The following is a 27,225-nucleotide window of genomic DNA, read 5'->3' on the forward strand; positions in this document are numbered from 1 at the left end:
AGTTATCAGAAGAAAACCAGAGCCTTGGACCAACAAGATTTGAAATATAACCAGACAACAAAAGGTAGAAAAATTAATTTTATTTTCTGTTTTATGATTACAATATGTCAGTATTTGAAATGTGTATCCTGCCAGAGCTGGTGTTGGACTGCAAACGTGAGCTAGGATTTAACAGAGAGAGGAAAAGTCCTTTTTGTTTCTTTATTTTATTTACACCACAGCGCCAGTGTGGTTAGGAGAAGCCAAAGGGGGTGAAAAAGCTATAAAACCCACCAGGAGTTTTGAAAAAAATCACCCAACTGGGCAGGAAAATCGAATTGAAAAACCAATTCAATAGGCTGAATCAAATCGAAATTTTTTTTCCTGAATCTGGCAGCATTAGTTTGCGCTACTGTCTTAGACTTTAGGACCTGGGATTGGGGAGAGATGGCATCCTCAGTACTTTATAATGCAAGTGAAACGAGGATTTGGTCAGACTTTTGAAGGGTCTGCAGAAAAAAAATATTGTATAGGTCGGGGACATGAGACAGCAGGAAATGGGAACTTTTCTTCCTTCTATTTTTGTGAATGGAAAGGCTGAGGATGTCAGAGTTCAGTTAAAATATGTGATTTATAAGAAAATATAATAATGTGTTTTATAAAGTTTATAGCATAGCTGGCCTACCCAGTGAGGTGTTCCTAGTGGTGGTGGTGGCAGCGTGTCAATGTGTTGAGAGGAAGAGGTGGTCTGGGAAATTCTGCTGAGCAAACTCCGGGCCCACTTCCACCCCCCAGTTAGTCCACTCCACTCAACTGGTTCACACACTGAGTGGGTCTTTGGGTGTTGTTTTGGGATCTCTTCCAGTGGTTTATCAGTATCTCCTTCTGGTCCAAGGAAGGAAACTTTGTTATCCTTAGCATTGACCTACAGAATATGTTTGTAACAGCGCTGCTTGTGTGGCATTAGGCTATGTTGTGATCGAAAGAAAAAAACAGACCTTTGCACATTTTTGGACTATATGGTAGGTGTATGAGGAGATTCACATTTCCTGCACAGCTAAGTCCATGTGAAGTTACCTTGTGCTGTATTTGACATCTAGCAAGGTCTCTGTTTGAAAGGAAAGATCTAAACTTAAAAATGAAGTGGCCAGAAGTTATGGTAAAAGCAGATAGTGTAGCTGGTTTTAAGAAAGATTTGGACAAATTCCTGGAGGAAAAGTCCATAATCTGTTATTAAGACATGGGGGAAGTGTCTGCTTGCCCTGGATCGGTAGCATGGAATGTTGCTACTCTTTGGGTTTTGACCAGGTATTAGTGTCCTGGATTGGCTACCATGAGAATGATGGACCATTGGTCTGACCCAGTTAGGCTATTCTTATTTTATGTTCTCATCTGTAGGGGCCTTTGTTTTCACTTCTTATTTTAATGTATTTTTTTTTCTGGGAACTTATCAGTGTTTTTTATAATGGGAACAAAAATGGAAGAGAATTAATGTGTGTGGGATGAGGGGGTAACTAATTTCTTCAGGAAATAATTCAATCTACCTCAAACAGACATAGGAGAACTCACACACCATTCACACACCCTCCAATCCAAAACATCAAAAGAAAAAAACTGTTCGACAACCTCCTAGCCATTCGAGCTGCAACACTCGACCCCCAACTCTACAACCTATTGACCTCGACCACAGACTACAAAACCTTCAAAAAGAAATAAAAACCCTTCTATTCAAAAAACACATAAAACCGAACTAACACAATCAGAACTGTCCCAAGCATCACCTGCAACTACTCCATATGTACTTCTGATGTTATGACAATTCAGACATAATTTATGTTATGTTATGTTTGGAATATAAGAAAATTTTCACTGCCTGTTTCTATTCTGACCATTTATTCCGTTTCATGGTCATTACAAAAAATATTTTTTTACATGGGGGGGGGGTGTCAAAAAATGATGGGCCCCGGGTGCCATATACCCTAGGTACGCTACTGACTGGACATAATAATACTTTCAGGCTTCACTGTTAGCAATTTACTTTCCACTTCTAAATTTTAATAATCACAGCTACCTATGAGGGGCACACAATAATTTATCTACCCGAGTATGAAAGTAGCAAGTGTGTTAAAATAAGTCTGTACAGGTTACTCATGCACAGTTGCAGCTCAGTGCAAGTTTAATATTTCAAGAGACATTACTGTCAGGAGAGTTCTCGTATGAATAACGTAAGAAACTGCTAGATTTGGAGCACTGTTCAGTGATAAAAATTTCTCACAAAAGAAGAGAAAAAGCCAAAGGAGATCCATGAACGCATGATTGCAGTTTACAGCGAGTCTGCCCCATCATCCTACAAAGTAAAATTTTGTAGCAAGCTGTTTAAGTGGGGTAGAGTATTCACTGAAGATGACCCTCACACTGGACGGCCTATGGCAGCAACTTCCACAGAAATGTGCAAGAACGTTGAGGATTTAATTTTGTCAGACAAATAAATTAAGAAGAAATGGGCATCTTGGCAGGCACAGTTTGGAAAATAATTCATGAAAAGTTGGGCATGTCCAAGGTTAGTGCCAGATGAGTTCCAAGAATGCTGACACCATGTTAGAAAGCCACAAGGCTTCAGTGCTGTCAGGAGAACTTGGAGATGCTCTGTGAAGACCAAGTGATTTCTTTTCATCATTTGGTTACTGGAGATGACACTTGGGTCTATCACAGAGATCCTGAGTACAAAATGGAGTCCATGCAGTGGAAGCACAAGTCGGAGAAACAAGATGGCCGCGTCGTAGAGAGGACGCTGAGTTGAGCTCTCCTGCGAAATTAAATTCCTACCTGGTATCGGGCTTAATCTTGCTGGCGACATGCCAAAAAGATGAGGCAGAGCGGCTGCTTCAGCCCGGCAGCCGGGATCCGCTTCAACGAGGCAGGAGGGAATAACTCGTTTCTTCACATCTTCACCACAGGGCGTTCCGGCTGAGCCGAATCGGAGAGAGATTTCGGCTCTCGGGAGCGAAGTCTCGCTCAGCCCCGCGGGACCTCCATCTCCTCTGCAGCCGCGAGACTGGGGAATAGCGGCGGTTCCACAGGGATGGATGGCGTCGCCGATGGAACTGGAGGGCTTGCCTAATCCTCAAGTGCTCTCGGCAGGAATAACTACATCGGAGGAGGTGGTTGAGATTTCAGCGAGTGAAGGGCAGGTTTCTACAGTCCTTCCTTTGGTAAGACCAGCTGAGATAACTTTAGAGTCTATTTGGATGGCGTTAGACTCTTTGTATAAACTATGTGCAGGAACCCTACCTCAGGTGACTCTTCAAGAAAGGAGATTGGACAAATTACAAGAGGAGTTGAAGGATCAGGAAGGAAAGGTTCAAAATTTGGATCAGAAATTTCAAAGTTTACAAGCTTCTCAGTCTGTTATTTTGCAGGACAGATTACTATTTACTTGGAAAATGGAAAACTTTGAAAATTATATGAAAATGTTGAATTTAAGAATCCTTAATTTTCCTAAGGTGTTAACAACACCGCCTAAGGAAATGTTTTACAAGTTCCTAAAAGAAATATTCAAATATCCTGATGCCGGACTACCTCCTTTACATAGGATATATTATTTACCATATCAAAACAGAAAACTTCAGGTACAGAAGTTTCTCCTGAATTTCCTAATCCTTTGAACTTAACAGAAGTTCTTGAAACTTCAGAGGATGAAGTAATCTGTCGTTCTACTCTTGTGGTGGCGTTTGTCTTTCAACAAGACAAAGAGGCACTTCTTAGACTGTTTTTCAGGTTGAAAGAAGTGACCTTTCTGGATAGTAAGATCAGTATGTTTCCAGACGTCTCAAAAGCAACTCAGACCAGACGGAAGAGGTTCCTTGAACTGAAACAGTTTGTAATACAATTGGGGGCCAAATACCAATTGAGATATCCTTGTAAATGTAAGATCCTTTTGGATCAACATTCATATATATTCTTTGAGCCCTCACAATTACAATTTTTTCTTGAAGGAAAGGTAATAACAACTTCAAATATCTCTGAAGGGAATGTAGGATAACTTCCAAAGTAAAGTAAGAGGAAGATGTACTCTACAAATATGGTTTACTGATACTATCTTATTATAAATATCTCTCACAAATGTGAATTGTTTCTCCTCCAGAATGTGGACTAATTAAGAGTGAATTTTTGGCTCAATTATGAAAATGGACATTATCCAGATATATTTTTCTCCTTTAAAACTTGTGGAAGTTCTCTCTTTATTTTCTTATACAAGTAATGTATATGTATCTATATATAAAATGATAAATAAATAAAAAAAAAAGGAAGCACAAGTCATCTGCACCCCCAAAAAGTTCAAGATAGAAAAATCTGTAGTCAAAGTCATGGCAACTCTCTTCTGGGATGAAGGGTTTCTGGAGTTCATGTCACACAAGACAACCATAACCAGGGAGAGTTACGCCAACACAGTGATCGTTTTGCAGGAGTCAATCAAGGAGAAAAGACAAGGAGAATTCACAGCAGGCATGCTGTTTCTTCATGACAATGTACTAGTACACTTGTCACAACAATCACAGGCTGCCATCCGAGAATGTGGGTTTCAGCACCTGATCATCCACCCTACAGTCTTGACCTGGCTCCCTCAGATTATTTCCTGTTCTGAGTTTTGAAGAAATCTCTCCACGGACAGCGGTTATCAAGTGATGAAAACATCAAGGAAGCTGTGACATCCTGGTTTGAAGGTCAAACTGAAGAATTATTTTCAAAGGTGTTAAAGTCATTTCAGGAAAGTGGAAGCATACATATATTGAAAAATAAAACAAACATTTTTTGAAAACTCTTTTCTTTCCTACTGAGGTAGATAAATTATTGAACACCCCTTGTACATTCTCAAATAAATATTTCTCTGTCTTTCTAAGAAATGAAGTATGAATGAGTATTTTATATGTTGTTAAAGTTTCCAAGTTTGACATAACTAAATTCAGTGATATGTATTTGCAAATAATGTTTTTTAACATACCTAAAAGAGAAACTAAATTCAGAGTCAAAGACAATGTTTTAGTAAATCAAGATAAATGTCATTAAAATGCTTTGTGTTGCCTAAATAAACACTACTTAATGAATTTTCTGAACCTGAAATAATTTTAGTGCTTTTGTCATAAAATACATTTTTTTTCTCTTTGCTATCTTGGAAGTGTCAACAAAGTTTTAAAATGCCATCTAATAAGGCAAGCTAACTAACTAGGATTTCAGAACTTGCTGCTAACCATCTCAGCCTTTCACTGTCACATAACACCTATAAGATCTAAATTACAAAAAAACCTTTCTTTTGGGGGTGCTGGGAAGGGGGGGGGGGAAGAGGCTAAAGCTTCTGCAAGGACCAAAAAAATACTCTCATGGAGAAGCTTAAACAGTCCCTGCACAATCAACTGGGCTACTTGGGCCACTCACAAAAGTCATATACTGTACTTATAATAAAGTGACCAGAACAACTTTTTCAATCTGTTGTGGCAGTAGAGAGATACACATTGTTCCATATCTCCCCTTTTTTTTCTCATATTCACTCTCCATTGTTTCTAAGTACAGTGATAGCCACATTAAGTTCTACCAGTAATGGCACAAGCTCTGTGCAAATCTGGGAAATCTAAGTGGAAATATGAGAAACCGCTTTATTTGGCTGTGCTAAAAATAGCACAACAAATGGCAAAGCAGTGCTTAGACACTACAGGATGAAGAATCAATAGGCAGAAAGAAAGATAGAGGCTCCCTGAGCTCTTGGATCGACAATCGACAGCTGAGAGACTATTTTTTGCTATGGTTGACTAAATATGGTCAGGGAAGAGAGAGACACAAGCGAGCCCATTTGCCTACAAGTGCATGTTTCAAATGCTTAGCTGCCTATAAAGCTGTAACAGTTTTGCTCGTGCTTTCTGAGTGGGAAATAGTGTTAAGGTTGGAGACCTGACCTTGCTAAATGACTTGGCTTCTGGAGAAGAAAAAGTAGCTTCAACACAGATATGTCTGCAGCTGATCCTGGAACTAAACAAAAAACAAAACAAAAGTCCAAAGCAAAAAAAAAAACCACAAAACAAAAACACTCTGAAGAAAAGATGCAGAGCTCTATGTCTAAGGATCTGGAAAAATACTTCAATATGTGCTGTCTTTTTAAAGAACTATTTTCTCTGCAGCTTACTCCTCTACAGATTCTTTGCATCTGTGCATGGGTTAGCTTCATCTAAGCATCCTTCTCTGAACGCTTTGGGTTCAGCTGCCACAAGGTACTCTTTTCTCTACTGTGTTAATAGTAATTCTCTCCCTCCCAAGATAAAGGGTAGCAAGTACTAACTGATAAACCATTTACACTGTTTTTCTGTTGTTTTTTTTTAAATTGTATTTGAGAATGTGAAGTACTCCGGTTTATAACAGTCTCACCCTCCTCCCACTACTATTTGCTGAATCAGCGAAAAGGATAAACACTTGAGATGGTGGCTGCTGGTCTCTTTCTTTCTCTCTCTCTCTCCAGGTCATTACCTCTCTTCCAGCTGCAGGATACTAACACTTAAAAGGTAACAGTACTGGGAGGCCTCTGCAAATTGGACTTCTAAGAATGCCTGTGACTTTCTGCATGCTTTATTCTTTGCTAATTGTTTGAACTAATAATCTCCTTTTTATATTGTACCTTGCTTAATTTTAATTAGTTTACATAACCCTCAATTATACTTAAAATAAAAACCCAACAGCAGACTTGGTCTAAAACTATCACATATGTCATAGCGGATAACTTGTTTATAGTGCTATTACTGAAGGACACTCAAGTTATATTCCAAAGATTCATGAAAATAGAAATGTTCACTGCTTATAGTTTTGTTATAAATTCACTCACCCTTTGCAAAGAACTTGAACTGATTAAATCTATTCCCATCATTATATTTTTGTCAATGTTATGCAATGTTATGCAATATTTATTAGAACAAAAGTACATTTGAATAGACAATCTAAAACTTAGTGCAGACAATCATGTTGAGCACCAGATTGTATATTCTGTCATTCTAATGCTGCATTGCTGCTCCTCCCTGTACTGCGGTGCTAACTACAGCTACACATTGATTTGTTCTCTATTTGCTGCACTAGATTATTTTGTCATAGGCTGCAGGAATTCTGCTGCCTCCAAATCCCTCTTTATCCAGTGTTCTCTGAAAATATATAATTTGTAAAGTTTTAAATGCATCTTTAAAAAACTACATTTAATGTTTAAATCCATTTGACCACTGCTAACATTTGGACTTTATTATGGTATTATAAAATTAATTTCTTACAAACATTTTTTTTTACTAAAAACATTGTTGCAACAGAACAGCACACCAAAGAGATATTGTCCATTCCAATGCTTTTGATATTTACAGGAGAAAAGGGGGAATATGCTCTTGCACACATTTATGTACTCAAAGCACAACTGCTATAGAAAACTGTTAAAAAAAAAAAAGGCTAGCAATAATAGCGAGAGAAAGCAAGTGATTGACTAATCAGAGTTTTTAAACCATTCAGAAGTTTCAAATGGACAGTATCTTGCACGTTGCCTCTGGCCTAACAGAAGTCTAAAGGCTACTGGAAACGCTTATCTGTGCTTGTCTTTTTACCATTTTAAATTCTGGGACAATATTTAAAATACTAAAAACTGCACTACCATTCTCTGCCATATGCCATGGAAAAACAAGTTATTATTTTGCATGAAAGTATTCTTTAGGCTTCAAATAACTAACTTGTCTTCTTAGGATGCTACAGTAAATTATAAACCAGTCAGACAACCCTGGTGGAATACCTCAGGAACTGTACAGTGGAATGAAGCTACAATTTTCAAACATCGTGCAAGCATCAGACCGGAATGGAAGGGAAAGAAAGGGAGCAAGACAGAAGGGCCCACATCTCAAAGTTTGAAAATTCTGAACGTACTGTAGTTCATTGTTCTATTACATTCTGGAACAAAGAGGCCTGAGGGAATTCTGCAGGTAAAACTAAAGGTAAAAGCCTTACCTTGGAATGAAAGAGCATCTTACATGTAAGCAAGCATATTAATACAGTGCATCTAACAAGCAGTTTTCAGCTCCAGAATCATGCAAGACTGGAAAATTAGAGATACACCTTTACATCTCATTCATCAGATGATGACCTACAACCTGCCCAGAGAACATACTTCTTTATGTACCCATATTAACATGCAGTGTTATGGAATGTAAAGAAGTATGTATTTTTGGTAGGAACAACAACTACAACTTTAATATTGCTGAAGTCACGCACCTTATCTCATTTGAAAGACTGGATCTTGATATAGTAACAGTGCAAGTCAGTCATTACTATTTGCAGGTGCCATAATAAATATCACGGTTAACTGTAATAATATGTGACTCAAATATATCACAAATGATGTTCTTAAACTATTAGTGTTTAAAAATTTTTTTTTTTGGGGGGGGGTACAAAAGATAGACTATAATATATAATTGTGGTTTTAGTGAAAATGTGTTAGACCATGTATACAGTTATTTGAACGCATATACATTTAGGTCTTGATCATCAACATAATTCAAATAATCACTTATGAAAAAGGTAAGGGAGAGCTTTTGGACAAACTATTTTGAAGTGCAAACATAAAACTCTTCAGTCCATAAAATTAAATTAAGACTATTTGAAAAGAAACCACAAAGGGTAGTAAACTATAAATATGTTTTCCCCTGAATATATTAGAATATGTTTTTCCTGTAAATAATTCCAGTAAGATTCAGTCTCAGAATTTTGACAACTGATCTATGATTGAGAAAATATGGAATAGGTCTATAAGTTTGTTTCTTCCAATCTGCTCAAGATCTGATGTGCTCATGAGAGCACTTTCATCTAACATGCTTAAAGTGATGCCACAGAAATTAATTATCCGCCTCCTTTCCCTTAAGTCTGACAGGTCTTTCTCAAATTAACACTTGTTAAGCTTGCTGTTCACTTTGCTGGAAAAGGGTTATGTATGAAAAAAGTGCTTATGCAAAAAAAATGCATTGGGGCTATGCTGAGTGAATCCACGTTACCAATAAGATTCTCAAGTAAAAAAATATAGGAATAGTGCAGAACTATTTATAGATATTATTTTGAAAATTAAAATTATTTTGATATTATGGGGTTTTTTTTTCTTTTATTGAGAATTTCTTTTATAATGTTGACAAATTAACTAACTTGTCTTTAGATTAATGAAAGATACCAATAATAACTTCTTGCTGTTCTAGCATTTTTGATTATTTTCCAATTGCTGCAAAAAAATAAAAAAATAATTGAGCTCTGCAAAATAATTCTAAAAAAGATGTGCTGGTATGCCAGGAGTATCAGTAACTACAGCAAAATATGCATTCATATAGTACAATGGTGTACATTATGCTGATAATGCATGTTTACTGATTAAAGAATGCATTAAAGTTTTCTACTGTACAGTTTGGCTCTTAAAGACTATTAAATTAAAACAAATTGTCATTAATATAATTTTTCCCCTTAAGAGAGAGACAAAATTCATTAATATAAAACAACACTGATGACCTGTGGCTTACAAAAGTTAAAATTTATTACTGGCATTGCTACTTGCTGCTTCATGTCAAGGGATTTCTAAAAGTGCACTGAGCCACTCTCAAATGTCACACCCATCACTTAGATCAGCTGTTCATTTTTAACTGAGCACACAGTGAACTCGGAGCATGTGCTGACACTGTTGTAACTCAAACATTTCAACCATCTGAGTGACATGGAAAACAGATGCTGACATTATCAAATGCTACACTGCTTTTTTCCATGGCTGCCTCTTGCCCTGATATGGCTAATACATGAAACTGTTTTGCCGTCCAAAAGCGCACTTGAGCAGCTGGATCTGAAGAACAGTTCCCATATAACTGGTAAAAATAGCAGCTAGTCTTAGAACCTGCCTTTATTGCTTAAGACTAGACAAATGACACCTGCTAGGTTTCTATAATACATGGTGTAAAGAATATCGATATATAAATCTCATCATGGTTATCAGACTTAAACAACTTCAAACATTCCATACTATGAGGGCTGCTAGAGAGCATTTCAGCTAAAATCAGCCCTGTATCTTCATCAAGAAACTGAGCACATGTTTTAAAATCAACTTGCTGAGCATACACGGGAGATTGCAATATTTTTTATTTATTAAATTTTCTATACCATTCTCCCAGAACGGTTTTACATGAATTTATTCAGGTACTCAAGCATTTTTCTCTGTCTGTCCTAGCAGGCTCACAATCTATCTAATGTACCTGGGGCAATGGGGGGATTAAATGACTTGCCCAGGGTCACAAGAAGCAGCTGTTTAAATGAGAACTATATATCTGAAAACAAAATCCAGTGAATTTTAGCTGCAAAGATAAGCCGACTACTAAAAATCTTGAAACTACAGTGTAGTAAGTGCTCATAGCTAAGGCTTGCTAAACCTATGCACCCCTCAATCCAACCAGTTATTGTGTGCCCATTAGCAATTTTTTTTAATCCGGAGGGGAACAAACAAACTGTGATTTTAACAATGTCCACATGTGTACAGAATCCAATCAACACTATATCTGAATACCAGAGCTCTCATGAGCTTGTGGGGGATGTCAATATAGGTTTACTCAATTCATGACAGGCTGCCTTCATTGTCTAAGTAAGATTCCATTTATTTCAATAGGCATCCAATTTTTATTTAAAATAATACTATTTCACAAAACAATCTAAAGTTTAGCTCCTTAAATTTGGGTAATTTACATCTACATATGTTTCTTTCTCCCACACTCTCCAGGCTATTAATCTTCAAAAATCAATTTGATCAAAACTATCATATAACTGGCATATGCCAGTCAACACAGAAATATCTTGCTTCTCACTAAAGCACTGAATAACTGTATATGCTAATTTTTGTTCTTTCATAAAAGATACTAAAAGACATAAAGATTGCCATTTTCAGGTATTATTTTTCTAGCCAAGAAATTTAAATAAGAGCTTTAACAAAGTGAATTATCTTTAAAATGACTGAAGGGTTGACCTGACAACTCACTGGCATTGCTGTGCCTTCTGCTGCTTCTTGGTATGCAAGTGATAGATGCTATAGGAGCAGCTTTCACAGCCCAGGAACAGGAAGTCTTCACACAATAGTGATACAATGAACAGACTCAAGGTTCCAAAGAGAGCTACTGTCTATGGGCCCTGGTAAAAGGTCTGTTTTTATCCATCTCGGCCACAGTAACAAATAGGAGAGGGATGAAAATGGGCAAAACTTATTGTATAGTTATAAATGAAGGTTCAGAATTCTGCAGTTTAGTAGAAGCCAGCTCTCATTAGGCTAGAAGCTTAAAAAGACTGTCAGGTAAAAATAAATTTAAAATAGATATAGATATAGATATATACACACATGTACATACACGTGTATATATATATATATATATATATATATATATATATATATATATATAAATAACATCTATAAGAACGTTGAATAAATAATTCTCTTCGATATTAGATTCAGAGACAAAATTTGTTTCTGAATGCTGCTTGGCAACTGTACACTTTTAGGACAATCCCCTGTGCAAGTGGTTATCATACAACTTAGTACAATGTTAACTCATATCTACCCTAAAAACAAATGCTGAAACACAGAAATCAATATACAGACATAAAAAGATCATATAAATTCTAGAGGAGAACTGCATATGGACATTCCATTTATTATGTACCACTATGTGAGCATTTTAAAAACAAATGTAGAAAATTATTCTATATGCAAGTGTTTGTGACATGATTTATTGAAAGCCAATGCTTTGCTGAAGCTGGTAAAATGGAACCAAATCACCTCTTCAATGGATTTGGTCCCCTTCAACCAGCTGTAGCTATGCATTGAATGCTACGCCAGGCTATTATGTAATGTTGGACATAAACAAAAAGAACTAACAATTTCTGGAAAATGAACTCCACAGGTGAACTGCTGAAAAGCATTTGACACACTTATTTTATTTTCTTTACTTTTATCAATCACTATGAAAATCTGGTTGTATTATACACAAATGTCACAAAATAGTGGCTATTCTGTGATGAAAAAGGTTCAATAAACTATTTACAAATATTACTTCTTCATATGTGTTCCTAACAAAGTCTGCAAAAATGTTTTACATTATATGTATTTGCTAGAGCAATTGATCATTCTCCATGCAACAGTGTTTCAGTACTAGTTATTTTTGAAACTGACCCTGATCTTGTTACTCTTACCAGCTTTTTTACTAGTTCAGTGTGTGAGGTTACAATAATTTTAACTGAACCACATCTCTACTGAAAAGATTCTGGTTTAAAAAGTGTATCTGCACTTTCTACAATATGGTTAGAATATGTCACAAGCTGGGTGGCTACAAATCAAAGATTTTTTTAAAAAAAATTTTAAATCTGATTTTTATTAAAATTTGATTTTTTTTTTTCAGATTGAGTTAAATTGGACTCTCCTTTTTTTTTTAAGAAAATGTATTTTTTGAGTAACAGTCTATCTAAAGATAGCTTTCTAATTAAGATATACTATAGTCCAAAATAATAATTAGGATTAGTTTTTAATTATGTAGCATGAGGCTGTATATTCATGCAATGTTTACATTTTTTGATAAGTCTTGATGGGTGGAGTAATATACACAATGATCCTTTTGTATGTGCTTGTATAATAACAAAAGAAGGGAATGTCTTTCTTGCAGAAATAATTGATACCTCAGGAAATGCACATACAGCAGGAAGTAGCAGCAAGTTATAATAAAATGTGAACAAAAATTAAAATGTCTAGTATGCAGTGTAGTCACAGACAATGCTGCAAATGTATTCAGGATGAGAAGTAATGTGAACCATTCTTTGGATAACGTTTTATTGACTCTAATAAAAGTTCATGTATCCTGTACATCATCTCTCTGCAATTTTTTATTTTATTTGGTTGATTGACATTTTACCGCAGGCCTGTTGGATTTTTCTTTGTCAAGTAATTTAGAAGAGCAGGAAGAGAATATCTAGCTAATAACATAAGGTTGCAGTGCTCATTTTTCTACACCTCCTAGTCAAAGAATTCAGTGTCCCAGAACTAAAGACTAATCTCATTGAAATTGCTAAATACATCCATAACAATCATTTTGCAGTAGCAGCTCTAAAAACAATGGGTGGAATCAAGCTAACGCTCCCACAAGATGCTAAATGGAACTCTGTAGTGGGCTGTTTTGAGCAGTAAATCAAGAACTGGCATATACTGATGAAATCTGGTTGTAAATATTAAGATTATATCGAAAAGAAATGAGGCTGTAGAAAACCATGATTTAAATCAAAATCACCCTGGTCACAAGTAACTGCTGTTTAGACACATCAACCTTATATATACTCATATTATAAAAATATCAGGTTCAAATTTACCAAGATTTCATGTTTCAAGTTTATTAAAATTTTGATAAAACGTCTATCATAAATTCTAAGCGTTTTAGAGTAAAAAGGGGAACATAAACAAGAGACTAATAAAACAAGACATACAATAGGTAAGAGGGGAGAGCTACAATATTTAAAAGTAAAGCAGACAATGAAGGAAAAAACAAAAGGTGGAGCAGGTGAGATCAGCTTACTGTTGAAACAAGAAGCATTAAGAGGACAGGATCAGTCTTCATAAGCGTCTTTAAAGAGGAAGGATTTTAATCGACCTTTGAATTTATCCAGATTATGCTCTGCCCTGATATTAGTTGGCAGTGCATTCCAGATCGTAGGAGCTGTTACGGAGAAAGAAGTGGCCCAATGAGTACTGATAATCTTTAGTGAGGGAACGTGGAGAAGATGTTGGATGGTAGATCTTAGGGTTCTAGGCAGATCGTGAGGGATGAGAAGTCTGTGGATGAAGACAGGTTCTTTAGTATTTTGGGCTTTGAATATTAAAATAGCGATTTTGTAAGTTATTCTATGTGGTATTGGTAGCCAATGAGCTTTTTTTTTTTTTAAAGGGGATTGGCATGATCCAATTTCTTAGTGTTAGCGATGATTTTAATAGCAGTGTTTTGGATTAATTGGAGGCGTCGAATATCTTTCTGACATATACCTTTCTATAACGAGTTGCAGTAGTCTATTTTAGATATAATGAGAGTGAATCAATATGTTTAGAGACTGAGGGTCTAGAATGCTTGCTAAAGACCTAATCATTCTGAGTTTGTAGAAACAATTTTTGACTACTACACTGATTTGTGGACGATAAGATAGTTTACTATCGATAATTACACCCAGGATTTTGACTGAACTGACAGATTCAATTGGAGTGTCTGATGGATATAGGAGATACAAGTTGAAGATTAATTTTCCATGGAAAGAGAAGACAGTTAGTTTTAGAGATACTGAGCGAGAACATGTTTTCGCTTAGTCAATGACTGATACTAACTTTGAATTAATAATGTTGATGTCTTTGGGATCAGTGGAATCGATAGGGTGGATAATCTGTATATCATCAGCGTAGGCGAAAGCAGTGAGACCTACACATTGACATTATGTTAGTAAAGGGGCCAGATAAATGTTAAAAAGTAGAAGAGAAAGTATAGCACATTGAAGAATGCCAAAGTTATTTTGGAAAGATGAGGACCTGGAGTTATTAAAGGAGACTGTGGGTTAGTAAAATAGGAGGTGAACCATTTAAGAATTTGATTGGAAATACCCACCGAAGCTAGCCTTTTAAGTAGAAATTGATGATCTGTTGTGTCAAAGGCCGCGGAGAGGTCCAAAGAAACAAGAATAACTGATTTTTGCTGGTCAAGAAAATACTGTATGGTGGTTGTTAAACCTAATAGTGAGTGCTCTGTGGAATGATTTTTACGAAACCCCATCTGATTAGGGTGCAGGATTGTGTTTGTCAGCAAAATCTGAAATTTTATTAAATACGATATTTTCTGTTAATTTAGTTAGGAATGGGAAATTAGCGATTGGCCTATAATTGAACTAGGCCAGTTACTGGGCAGACTTGTACGGTCTGTGTCTGTGCATGGCCGTTTGGAGGAGGATGGGCAGGGGAGGACTTCAATGGCTGGGAGGGTGTAGATGGGCTGGAGTAAGTCTTAACAGAGATTTCGGCGGTTGGAACCCAAGCACAGTACCGGGTAAAGCTTTGGATTCTCGCCCAGAAATAGCTAAGAAGAAAAAAATAATAATAATAATAATTTAAATTGAATCAGGTTGGGCAGACTGGATGGACCATTCGGGTCTTTATCTGCCGTCATCTACTAATTAGAGCATTTTTGAGTACTTCCTTTATAATTTTTGATTGTAGGGTAGATAATGGAGTGCTTCCAGGCATTGGGCATTGTAGCTGTGATAAGGCTTTTGTTAATGAGATTAAAGATGTATGAACCAAAGATAGAAAAATACTGTTTTAAGATAAATGGCGGAATGGGTTCAGAATTCATTCCTTTTAGGTTAAGAGATTGCATGATATGTTGAATGTTTTTTAAAGAAGGGAGAGAGAAACTAGAACAGGAGGAGCATAGAGGATTTAGTTTTAATTCTTCGGAGTGAGATATTAAACTAGCTTTACTTTTAATTTCTTTCCTAATGGTGTTAATTTTTCCTTGGAAAAAGTCTGTGAGATTTTGAGCTGAGGGAGAGACCCCATTTAAAGTGACTTGTTTCTGCTTAAATTGAGTGATTTTTTGAGGATGAAAAAGAGAGCAGATGAGTATTTTTTCTTTTCTGAGTTTATAGAAACATAGAAAATGACGGCAGAAAAGGGCCACGGGCCCATCAAGTCTGCCCACTCTAATGACCCACCCCCCCTAACTTCTTCCCCCAAGAGATCCCACAAGCCTATCCCATTTTTCATTAAAATCTAGCACGCTGCTGGTCTCAATTACTTGCAGTGGAAGATCATTCCAATGATCAACCACCCTTTCGGTGAAGAAATGCTTCCTGGTGTCGCCATGAAATTTCCCGCCCCTGATTTTCAGCGGATGCCCTCTTGTGGCCATGGTCCTTTAAGAAAAATGATATCATCTTCCACCTCAATACGGCCCGTGATATATTTGAACATCTCAATCATGTCTCCCCTCTCTCTACGTTCCTCCCCTCTCTCTGTTTATAAAATTGCGAGTCCTCCTTGTATTTACTGAGGTTAGGTAATGTAGGATTAGAACACCACTTGCGTTCCAGTGAATGCAGCTGATAAGAAGGAGCAGCAAAGAATTGAATCAAGGGTTTTTCTGCTTTTTTGAAGAAATAGTGTGGGTAGAAATAGGGGCTATATTATCTAGGAGGGAGCGACAAGTGTCATCCCAGATCTTTATTCTATATCTTAAAAAAGAAACATTCTACCTCATGTGGTACACATACATAATTCTTTTTCTAGATCTGCTAACAAATTAAACTGTACAAGAAAAGTCAAATTTAGTTCTTTAATTCACTTAACACTGCCTAAGTAACTTTTATAGAGATAATTTACATTCATACTATATTTAGAGTTAAAAAAAATAATCATGGAAATAGAAAGACCTGGTTTTGTTTCAGTATTCAGAGCATTTAAGATTTGCTTCTAAAATATTAAAAGTATCAAATGCACAAATCACTACTAAGAGTACACAGAAATATGGAGAAATGTACTGGGGCAGAGGTTCTCAACCACGGTGTTGTGACTCACCAGCTTTTGCAAAGAACTGAGGTGTGTTGCCAAAAGTTTGACAGACATTAAGCCTGCACTTTCCATAATGGCCAATGTGCCTGCTCAGGCCTGAAGAGTGCAGAAAATCAAGTACTTGAAATTCCTGTCACTTCTTCCTATGTTGTTGCTCCCCCACCCACCCTCCAGATCTGACTGGAAATATGGGGTCTTGCTTGCTCTCCTTCCCCTCTTCTGCCAACTCAGATCACTGAAAGGAGAGCAAGTTTCAAAAAAATGGACACAGCAGAGGGGAGAGAGAGAATATAAATCGCTGTGATCTGCTCATTAGTCCAGGCAGTATTATAAAGATTTTAATAAATATAAACAAGAGTGTGTGTGAAAAGACTAGCAAGTTGCATCATAAAAGAGGCATGCCCCCATAATCCCTTGTATATAGTGTGTCACATGAATGAGCCTGTCAGGTTGTATCACAAGAAATAAAAATTGAATCATTTTACTAGGGGATCAAAACCACAACAGAATCCAACTCTACAGTTTGAAAATCCTAATTTACCACACTTATTTTAATGAAACGGTCAACAGTATAAGTTAACTGGATAATAAATCAAACATATCCATTTAGTTAAACAAAATAATATAATAAGATAAAAACTGTTTTATCATCTAAACTGCTGAATTTTTATTCAGGTAACTGAAAACTGTAAACAGTCAATCAGCTTTCAAAGAACACTACAGTACTGTAGATACTACCAAAACTTTCACTGAACAGCATTAAAGACAGGGGAAAATAGAACACAATAAAATTATAATAAGAGATGTTGTAAGAGTAATGTGACCATTTATTTTTTTCATCAAAAGGGGACATCTATTAATTATCAGTCCCGCCCCCAATCCTGCCCTAGCCCGCCCCAATCCCGCCCTAGCCTCACCCCCAATTTCTTCCATTCATTTTTCATGTACACATAATATCTTATTAATTCATAATGGTAACAATAAAATTTTTAAAAACTACAAAGCACACTATATGCAGAGAAAATGTTAATTATTTATATTTGGGGGGTTTCAAAGATATCAAGGCAGATGACTTTAAAATATGCAATGTCATCTCAGTAACTATAGAAAAATAGACAAATATAGTGCAAAATATAGACAGCAGATATAAAGTCTCAAAACTGACACATTTTGAACACTAAATTGAAAATAAAATTATTTTTCCTACCTTTGCTGTCTGGTGATTTCATGAGTCTCTGGTTGCGTTTCCTTCTGACTGTGTATCCTTTCTTTCATTTCTTTCTTTCTGCACTCAGGCCCAACAATTATCCATTCCCTCCCTCCTTCCTTCACATGTCCTTAGTGCCTCCAGTGCCTCTTTCTTATGCCCTCAGTGCTCCTTCCCATGTCCTTGGTGCCCCCAGTGCCTCCTTCCCATGTCCTTGGTGCCCCTTCCCATGTCCTTAGTGCCCCTTCCCATGTCCTTGGTGCCCTCAGTGCCTCCTTCCTATGTCCTTAGTGCCCCAGTGTCTCATTCCCATGTCCCTCTCACTGCCTTCTAGACTTTGTCCCACCCCCTAAACCTGCCTGCCTACCTACTTACCTCCCTGCCGTGCCAAAGCCAGCCTGCTTGCCTACCTCCGTCCCTCCCTGCCGCGCAAAAAAAAAGCCTTACTTCCAGCCCCCCACCCAGTCCGCCATCGCTGCTGCTGATTGCCAGCCTCTCTCCTTACCTCACTGCTGCTGCTAATCGCCACCCAGAAGCCTTCTTCCCTATGTCAATTCTGACGTCGGAGAGGACGTTCCGGGCCTATCGCTGCCTGGTTGGCCCAGAACGTCCTCTCTGACATCAGAATTGACATCGGGAAGAAGGCATCTGGGTGGCGATTAGCAGCAGCAGGGAGGTAAGGAGAGCAGCAGTGGCGGCGGACCGGGAGGGTTTGAATCAGGCGCTGGAGGGAGGCTTTTTTTCGCAGCAGGAAGGAACAGGAAGCGATCGTCTGTCCCGTTGTCCCCGCACACAGCTTCGGGACACTGTCCCTGAAAATGGAACAGCGTCCCGAAGCTGTGTGTAGGGACAACAGGACAGGGGATCTAAAAACGGGAGGGTCCCGTTCAAAACGAGATGTATGGTCACCTTATGTAAGAGGATTTCCAGAGAAGGAGAAAACTTCACTGGTGTGAGTATTTTACCTGCTGGGAAATTACCTAATAAACTTGGAAAAATGTAGGCAGAGTTAAATAGGTATATTTTAGTGTCTTTATTTTAAATTACTCTGATTATTTAGCAAAGGCAGTTTAAGAAACTTTTTTTTTTTAGTATTTAAAATATCCGTTACAAAGACCCCTAGGCATTATTGTTTTGAGAAGTGACACAATTAGAGAAGCCATATTCACATTCAAGGCACGCTAAACACAATGTGTGCTTGTCTAACTACCAACGTCATGGTGTAATACCTACACATCCCAAAACTGCTAAACGTATTCTCTTTTTGGAAATTGATAGAAAAACAACAGATGCAAAACCAAACGACTCAATGGCAAACATCTTAACCACTGCCGCTCAATACATCAAACCTAAAACCCTATCTAGGTGTTTCTAAGAGGAGAATTCTGTGGGCTCTAAGGAAAAACAAACTAAGGAAGCCCAGTAAGACCATACCAGTACAGAAAGACTGCGTGTCCTGCCTGTTTTCTGAGAACTTCTCTTCTGACTACTATGATTTGAGAATTCCAACCATTACTTAAAAAAAATAATTACAAGTATTTGTTAAAAAAATTTAAAAATAAAATAAAATCATGCATCATACAGATAAATTAAAAGACTTAAGCACTCATTGTATTATAAAACTAAGGATCAACTAATATCAAACAATCCTTACAGTTCAACAACAACAAAAGTCTGCATTACCTGGGATTTCCTCGCAGTGCAGCATGATGGAGCGCATTGAAACCATTGTTGTTTGTGATGGTAACATCTGCAGCAGCCTCTAAGAGTACAGCTAGTATATCATCACGTTTTTTACTTATTGCATCATGTAGAGGAGTATCTCCTTCAGAATCCTTAAAAAACAAAGAAAATGGGGAGAAGAGAGAACAGATCAATTTTTACCCAAATCACTCAAATACGAGTTTCTTCTCTACAACTTCCACCTTCAAAACACAAATTTATTGTAACCTGAAAAATATTGATGACTTAAGGGCCCCTTTTACAAAGATGTGGTAGCAAGTCCTGTCATGGCAAATGTGACGCAGCCCATAGGAACTGAACTGGCTGCGTCACATTTGCTGCGTGGGAATCACTACCACAGCATTGTAAAATTGCCTTTTCATAAGAAGCTAGTAAAGAATTATCTCTAGATAACCAAAAGCAAACAGCAACTCAGACATATGCAATTTATAGAGTGGGAAATGGCATAAAGCAACCTGACTCGCAAGAACTGATGGCAGCCATTCAGAAAGCGGCGCAAGGCCAGGAAGAAGCACAAAAATCTTGCTCCTGCCTTGTGCGCCGCTGGCCAGAAGAGATGAGGAGGCAGCCATCCAGCAAGGGAGGGGCAGGGGCACGGAAAGCTCCTGCTGATACAGCGCTGGACTACCAGAATTAAAAAAGGTACCAGGCCGGTGGGGAGGGGGACTGCCTGCCTTCCACTAGATCTGCCCTGTGTCCTGTCCCGGCCTACTAATAGACCACCAGAGGGAGGACAGGGTACAGGGCAGGGCAGTTGGACAGGGTACACAGCCTAGAGGGAGGGGGGGCTGGGTGTACAGCCTGGCAGGGAAGGGGGAACAGGGTTCAGAGCCTGGTAGGGAAGGGGGAACAGGGTGCAGAGCCTGGCAGGGAGTGAGGGAAGCTGGGTGCAGAGCCTGGTATATTTTATTAAATAGTAACACAATCTGGTTCAGAATGTTTTTTTTCCTTGTTTTCCTCCTCTAAACCTAGGTGCGTCTTATGATCAGGTGTGTCTTATGGTCAGGTGTGTCTTACAGTACGAAAAATACGGTAGGTTGTTCAGTAAAATTTGATAATACTGAGTTGCAATTTCTTTATAGTGTAAGTATCTTGGAGTTATATTGTGCTCTTAAAACACAAATAAAGATTGTCATTCAGAAGGTTTTTTTAGGCTGAGACTATCAAGACGCCTGAAGAAATTGTTACCAAAGGTTAATTTTCATACAGTGTTGTAGCAATGATCTTATCAGTTTTAGGTTATTATAACTCACTCTATTTAGATCTTTTGAATACTATGGTTCATTCTTTACAAATTGTGCAAAATTCAGCTGCTAAATTACTGATGTTTTATCAAATTTCAACCATGTCTCTATAGCATTACAGAATTACCGTATTTTTCGCTCCATAAGACATAGTTTTTCCACCCCAAAAAGTGGGTGCATCTTATGGAGCGAACACAATTTTTTAAACAGCTCCCCCCGCCCCTGGTACCTTTTTTTTAAATGTTGGTGGTCCAGGGCAGTCTCGCCAGGGCTTTCCATGCTCCTACTGGATGGCTGCCTCCTTTGTTGCTGCAGAGCAGCAAATAAGGCAGGAGCAGGAGCTTTTCACTTCCTGCCTGGTCCCGTGCCACTCCATGAATGGCTGCCGTCAGTTCTTGCAAATCGCGAGAACTGATGGCAGCCATTCACAAAGCGGTACGGAATCAGGAAAGAAGCGAAAAGCTCACGCTCCTGCCTTATTTGCCTCTCTGCAGCAACAAAGGAGACAGCCGTCCAGCAGGAGCGTGGAAAGCTCCTGGCTAGATCCGCACTGGACCACCGGCATTTTAAAAAAAGGGGAGGGGGCTGCCTACCACCAGACGCACCTACGTGTAGAGGAGGGAAAACTAAGAAAAAAGAATTCTGAACCAAATTTTTTTTCTTGGTTTTTCCTCCTCTACATGTAGGTGCGTCTTATGGTCAGGTGCGTCTTATAGGCCAAAAAATATGGTACATTGGCTGCCTGTCTATTGGCATATTATATTTAAGTACCGACACTGATTGTTATAGCCCTGAGTGATGATGCTTTGGCTAAAGTTCTATCAACCTATCCACAGTTTAAAGTCAGCTGACAAATTATTGTTAGATTTTTCCATTGTATAAACATGTCAGATTAGAAATGAATCACACAGCAATGCTTCTGAATGAAGGTGCACATATTTGGAATATATTGCCTACTGTAATATGTATGATGATATCAATACTTCAATTCAGGATATAATTAAAAACACTCTCTTTCTCTCAAGCTTTCTCAGATTAATAGTATAAAATTGTTCATAGTACAACTTGACTTTTTTTTTAATATCAAGATATTTTATAATTGTCTTATTATGAAAGTTTCTTATGAGATTGTGTACATTTAACCTGTACACTGTCTATAGTACTATTGAACAAAGCAGTGTACAAATAATTTAAATAAATAAAAGCACCAGAACTGAATATCCAGTTGTATGTGGCCGGCTAAAACTAAATGCAATATTCAGCACTTAAACGTATAAAATGGCATATAGTCAGGACTATGTTTTGTGCAGTCCTATTTTTGTGGTCACTTTACGTAGTTATCAGCATTTAACCATATAAGTGCTGACTCTGCCCCCAGAATAACCAGTTTTGTGTTTGGCAGATAGTGCCGATAAGTGCAACTGAATATCAGTGGACAGCCCTATACAACATTCATAATGTATTACTACCAAAACTTTTTTTAAGTACAAATACACCCCCGGAAATTCAACTGGTAAATGTCAATAAGTTTTTAAGCAGTGACCATCTCAGCTAAATTAGGTCCAGATATTCAATGTCTGGTTATGTCTGGGCATAAAAGTATTAAAAGTTCTTAGTTTGTTCCTTTTTTGTTTTTTGTCGTTATATATCCTTTGGGAACAAATCTTTGTATATTATTCACCCAGTTGTTGGTCTTGGGTATGTCTGGGCATAGGCATGAAATATCCAAGTCTGTTCACCAAGATTTATGTTGATTATTGCTAAATATCAGGGGGACACATATAAGGGGGATCTCCAATTTCCTACCTCCAACAAAGCACAGTTACTTACCGTAACAGGTGTTATCCAGGGACAGCAGGCATATATTCTCACATGTGGGTGATGTCATCTACGGAGCCCCGATGCGGAAGCATTTTCAAGCGAACTTGATTGAAGATTTAAGTTTGCTCTGCTGCTCCACGCATGCGTGCCTTCCTGCTCCACTAGGGGGTGCATCCCCTCGTGGTCTCCAGTTCACTTAATTAGCAAAGAAGCCAACCTCGGGGAGGTGGGCGGGTTGTGAGAATATATGCCTGCTGTCTCTGGATAACACCTGTTACGGTAAGTAACTGTGCTTTATCCCAGGACAAGCAGGCATGATATTCTCACATGTGGGTGACCTCCAAGCTGACTGAAAAGGGATGGAGGGAAGTTGGCGATTTAAGCAAATAGATTTCGTAAAACCGATTAGCTGAACCGGCAATCGCTCCTGGACAGTGAGTCCAGACAGTAGTGGGAGGTGAAGGTATGAACCGAAGACCACGTGGCAGCCTTGCAGATTTCCTCAATAGGTGTGGACCTGAGGAACGCTACGGAGGCTGCCATCGCTCGGACCTTGTGTCCTGTTACTCGACCATGCAGCGTGAGACCAGCCTGAGCGTAGCAGAAGGAGATGCAGTCGGCCAACCAGTTGGACAAGGTGCGCTTGGAGACTGGGTGACCTAACCGGTTTGAGTCGAAGGACAAAAACAATTGTGGTACTTTCCGGTGTGACTGAGTACGTTGGAGGTAAAAGGCCAACGCTCTCTTACAGTCAAGAGTATGGAGCGCCACCTCTCCGGGGTGAGAGTGGGGCTTGGGAAAGAACACAGGCAAGACAATGGACTGATTGAGGTGAAAATCAGACACTACTTTAGGCAAGAACTTTGGATGGGTGCGGAGTACCACCTTGTCGTGATGGAATACCGTGAAGGGTGAGTCCGCTACCAGAGCTTGTAACTCACTAACCCGCCGGGCGGAAGTGAGCGCGAGCAGGAAAATCACCTTCCAAGTGAGGAATTTTGTGTGGCATTTGTCTAGGGGCTCAAATGGAGGTTTCATTAGTTGAGCCAGAACCACGTTAAGGTCCCAAACCACCGGGGGAGGTTTGAGAGGAGGGTGGACATTCAGAAGACCCTTCATGAAGCGAGAGACTAAGGGATGGAGCGAGAGGGCTTTCCCTTCCAGGGGCTGATGAAAGGCCGCAATCGCACTGAGGTGTACTCGAATGGAGTTGGTCTTTAGGCCGGAATGAGATAATTGAAGTAAATAGTCAAGGACCAGAGGGACGGGGACCGACACCGGGTCCTGGCTGTGGGAGAAGCACCAGGTTGAGAATCTGGTCCACTTTTGGGAGTAGCAGGTTCTCGTCAAGGTCTTTCTAGAGGCCTCCAATATCTCCTTGACTGATTGAGACACGGGGAGAGCAGTCAGGGGGAGAGGAACCAAGCATTCAGATGAAGAGATTGAAGATTGGGATGTAACAGCGAACCCTGACCCTGTGATAGTAGAGAGGGAAACAGAGGCAGAGGCAGTGGATCTCTGACACTGAGTTGAAGTAGAAGGGAAAACCAAGGCTGGCGTGGCCAGCGAGGAGCAATCAGGATCAGGGTGGTTTGTACTGTTTTCAGGTGGACAAGCGTCCGCAGTATCAGAGGAAACGGTGGGAACGCGTATAGGAACCTTCCCTCCCAGTCGAGGAGGAAGGCGTCGGCCTTGAGCCGGTCTGGGGAGTACATCCGGGAGCAGAAGAGAGGCAGCTTGTGGTTGTGGGGGGATGCGAATAGATCTATTTGAGGCGTCCCCCACTTTTCGAACACCTGTCGTAGGATCTGAGAGTGCAGTGACCACTCGTGTGGCTGGAGGAGGGGGCTGAGTCTGTCCGCCAGACAGTTTTGTTCTCCTTGTATGTACACCGCTCGAAGGAAGGTGTTGTTGGAGATTGCCCATTTCCAGAGGCGCAGGGCTTCCCGGCAAAGGGACCAAGACCCTGTTCCCCCTTGTTTGTTTACGTAGTACATTGCTACCTGGTTGTCGGTTCGGATGAGAACCACTCGGTCGTGGAGCAGATGTTGAAAAGCTACAGCTGCGAGATAGATGGCCCAAAGCTCTAGCACGTTGATGTGGCAGCGACGGTCTTCTGCTGACCACATCCCTTGAGTGCGTAGGCCGTCCAGATGGGCTCCCCAAGCGTACTCCGACGAGTCCGTGGTAAGTATCTTGCTGTGGGGTGGGGTGAGGAAGAGCAAACCTTTGGAAAGATTTGAAGAGTCGGCCCACCAGCGGAGCGATCGTTGCAAAGAAGGCGTCACTGTCACGGGGCGGTCGATCGGGTCCCGGTCTTGACACCATTGAGAGGCCAGGGTCCATTAAGGAATTCTCAGATGGAGGCGGGCGAAGGGTGTGACGTGGACGATGGAGGCCATGTGGCCCAGAAGAGTCATCATCTGCCGAGCTGATACCGAGGTCAGCAGGGAAAACCTTCGACTCAGGCTTACTAACGCCTCTAGACGCGGAGGGGGGAGGAAGGAACGGAGGTGAACCGTGTCCAGCGTGGCCCCGATGAACTGTAGGGACTGGGAGGGGCGTAGTTGGGATTTTGGGAAGTTTATCTCGAACCCCAGACTTTGTAGGTAGGTAATAATCTGTTGGGTCGCTGAGATAACCGCTTCCCTGGAAGGGGCTTTGATCAGCCAGTCGTCCAGGTAGGGGAATACCTGGAGGCCCTGGGAGCGTAAGGTTGCTGCGACCACCACGAGGCACTTGGTGAAGACCCGAGGTGACGATGCTAGGCCGAAGGGAAGGACACGGTATTGTAGGTGCCAGTCCCCTACCTGAAAACGCAAGAACTTGCGGTGAGCGGGGTGCACTGGGACATGTGTGTACGCCTCCTTCAGATCGAGGGAGCAGAGCCAGTCGCCCTCGTCGATCAGGGGGTAGAGGGTCGGTAGGGAAAGCATCCGAAATTTTTCTCGTATCAGAAATTTGTTGAGGCGTCTCAAGTCTAGTATTGGGCGTAAGCCTCCCGTTTTTTTCGGTACCAGGAAGTAACGGGAGTAGAAGCCCTTCCCCCGTTGGTCGGGGGGAACCTCCTCCACTGCTCTCAGGCGAAGCAGGTCTCGAGCTTCGGAGAGGAGTAGGGGTAGCTGTGTCCGGTTGGGAGGGCAATTCCTTGGGGGGTTTTCCGGAGGAATGGTCTGAAAGTTGAGAGAGTATCCTGATGAGATCACGCCAAGGACCCATGCGTCTGATGTGACTTGTTCCCAGCGAGGGTAAAAGGCTTTGAGGCGACCCCCGATGGGAAGGAGGCCTGGGACTATGGCGGAGGGGGCCCGCCCCCTTCCGCGTATCCCGTCAAAAGGACGGGGATGGTTTGGAAGTCGCAGGCGGTTGGGACTTGGGCATGGCCCGGTGGTGGGCTTGCGGGCGCCTGGGTGGAGGCCGCGAGAAGGCAGGAGTGGATTTTTGTGGGTAGCAGCGCGGAGGGGCCCTATACGGCCTGGACGCGGGCGGTTTGGGCTTTTGTCGGACGAGGGAGGCAAACGAGCATTCGTGTTCGGAGAGGCGTTTTGTAGCCGCCTCGATAGTGTCATCGAACAGTTCTTTTCCCACGCAGGGGAGGTTAGCCAACCGGTCCTGTAAGTTGGGGTCCATGTCGACTAGGCGTAGCCAAGCTAGTCGGCACATGGCGATAGCGAAAGCTGCCTCTCTGGAGGAGAGTTCGAAGCCATCGTAGGCCGCGTGGAATAGATGGAGGCGTAGGTTGGAGAGGGATTCCAAAAGCAGGCTAAAGGCTCCTTGGCGGGAGGCCGGTAGGTCAGTCTCAAAGGCTCTCAGTAGTCCAATGAGGTGTTTGAGGTAGGATGTGAAGGTGAAAGTGTAGCTTTGCACCCTAGAGGCCATCATCGCATTTTGATATAGTCTCCTGCCGAACTTGTCTAGGGTTCGGCTTTCTCGGCCTGGGGGGACCGCCGCTGAGACCCGGGAGGGGTGAGCCTTTTTTAAGGAGGATTCTACTAACAGCGACTGGTGGGAGAGCTGTGGTTGTTCAAATCCCGGAAAGGGTACTGTACGGTACTTGGCCTCCATTTTGGAGGGCATGGCTGTGACCTTATAGGGGGTCTCCAGGTTCCTGAAGAGAGCCTGTTGGAGTATCGGGATAGGTGGTAAGCGAAGGGACTCTCTGGGTAGTGATGGCATATCCAGTTCCGCTAGGTACTCTTTAGAGTATCTGGAGTCGGACTGGAGGTCTAAATTCAAAGCGTGGCCCATGTCCTGGACAAAGCGTGAGAAGGATGGTCAGGATGTTCCCGAGGCCCCGTGGGGGGTCGGTGAACGAGACCTCCGTCGGGTGGAGAAGGAAGGGGAGGCTTCCCTCGAGTAGCGAGGTTCCTGCTCCGATCCAAGCTCCGAGACCGGGGAAGTACCGTGAAAGTGTTCCGGGGTCGTGGATCTCCGACGTCTCGAGGAGCCCCTCGGAGACGATGCCGGGGTTCGGGGTACCATATCGATGTCGAATCAGTGACCTCAACCCGGACTCCCTTGGTGAAAGCCTGAAACCTCGGATCGGAGCCCCGGTCCAAGGGGGAGTTCGGAGG

The 27,225-nt window shown here is 40.7% G+C and overlaps 1 protein-coding gene and 1 long non-coding RNA gene across 2 annotated transcripts in view; one reads left to right on the top strand and one right to left on the bottom strand.

Annotated features, from left to right (window-relative positions):
* The window catches only part of MIB1 (mindbomb E3 ubiquitin protein ligase 1), a 273,835-nt gene that overhangs the window by 79,003 nt on the left and 167,607 nt on the right, over positions 1–27,225 (bottom strand). Inside the window, exon 12 of the mRNA XM_033933912.1 lies at positions 19,527–19,678. Coding sequence (XP_033789803.1) covers positions 19,527–19,678 — 152 coding nt within the window. The remainder of the gene's footprint in view (positions 1–19,526; positions 19,679–27,225) is intronic.
* On the top strand, positions 5,906–12,100 carry LOC117355406. The gene is made up of 2 exons (XR_004538353.1): positions 5,906–6,527; positions 7,734–12,100. It is a non-coding gene; the product is annotated as an uncharacterized LOC117355406 (long non-coding RNA).

The sequence above is a fragment of the Geotrypetes seraphini genome, chromosome 2, assembly GCF_902459505.1.
Source record: "Geotrypetes seraphini chromosome 2, aGeoSer1.1, whole genome shotgun sequence".
Taxonomy (NCBI): domain Eukaryota; kingdom Metazoa; phylum Chordata; class Amphibia; order Gymnophiona; family Dermophiidae; genus Geotrypetes; species Geotrypetes seraphini.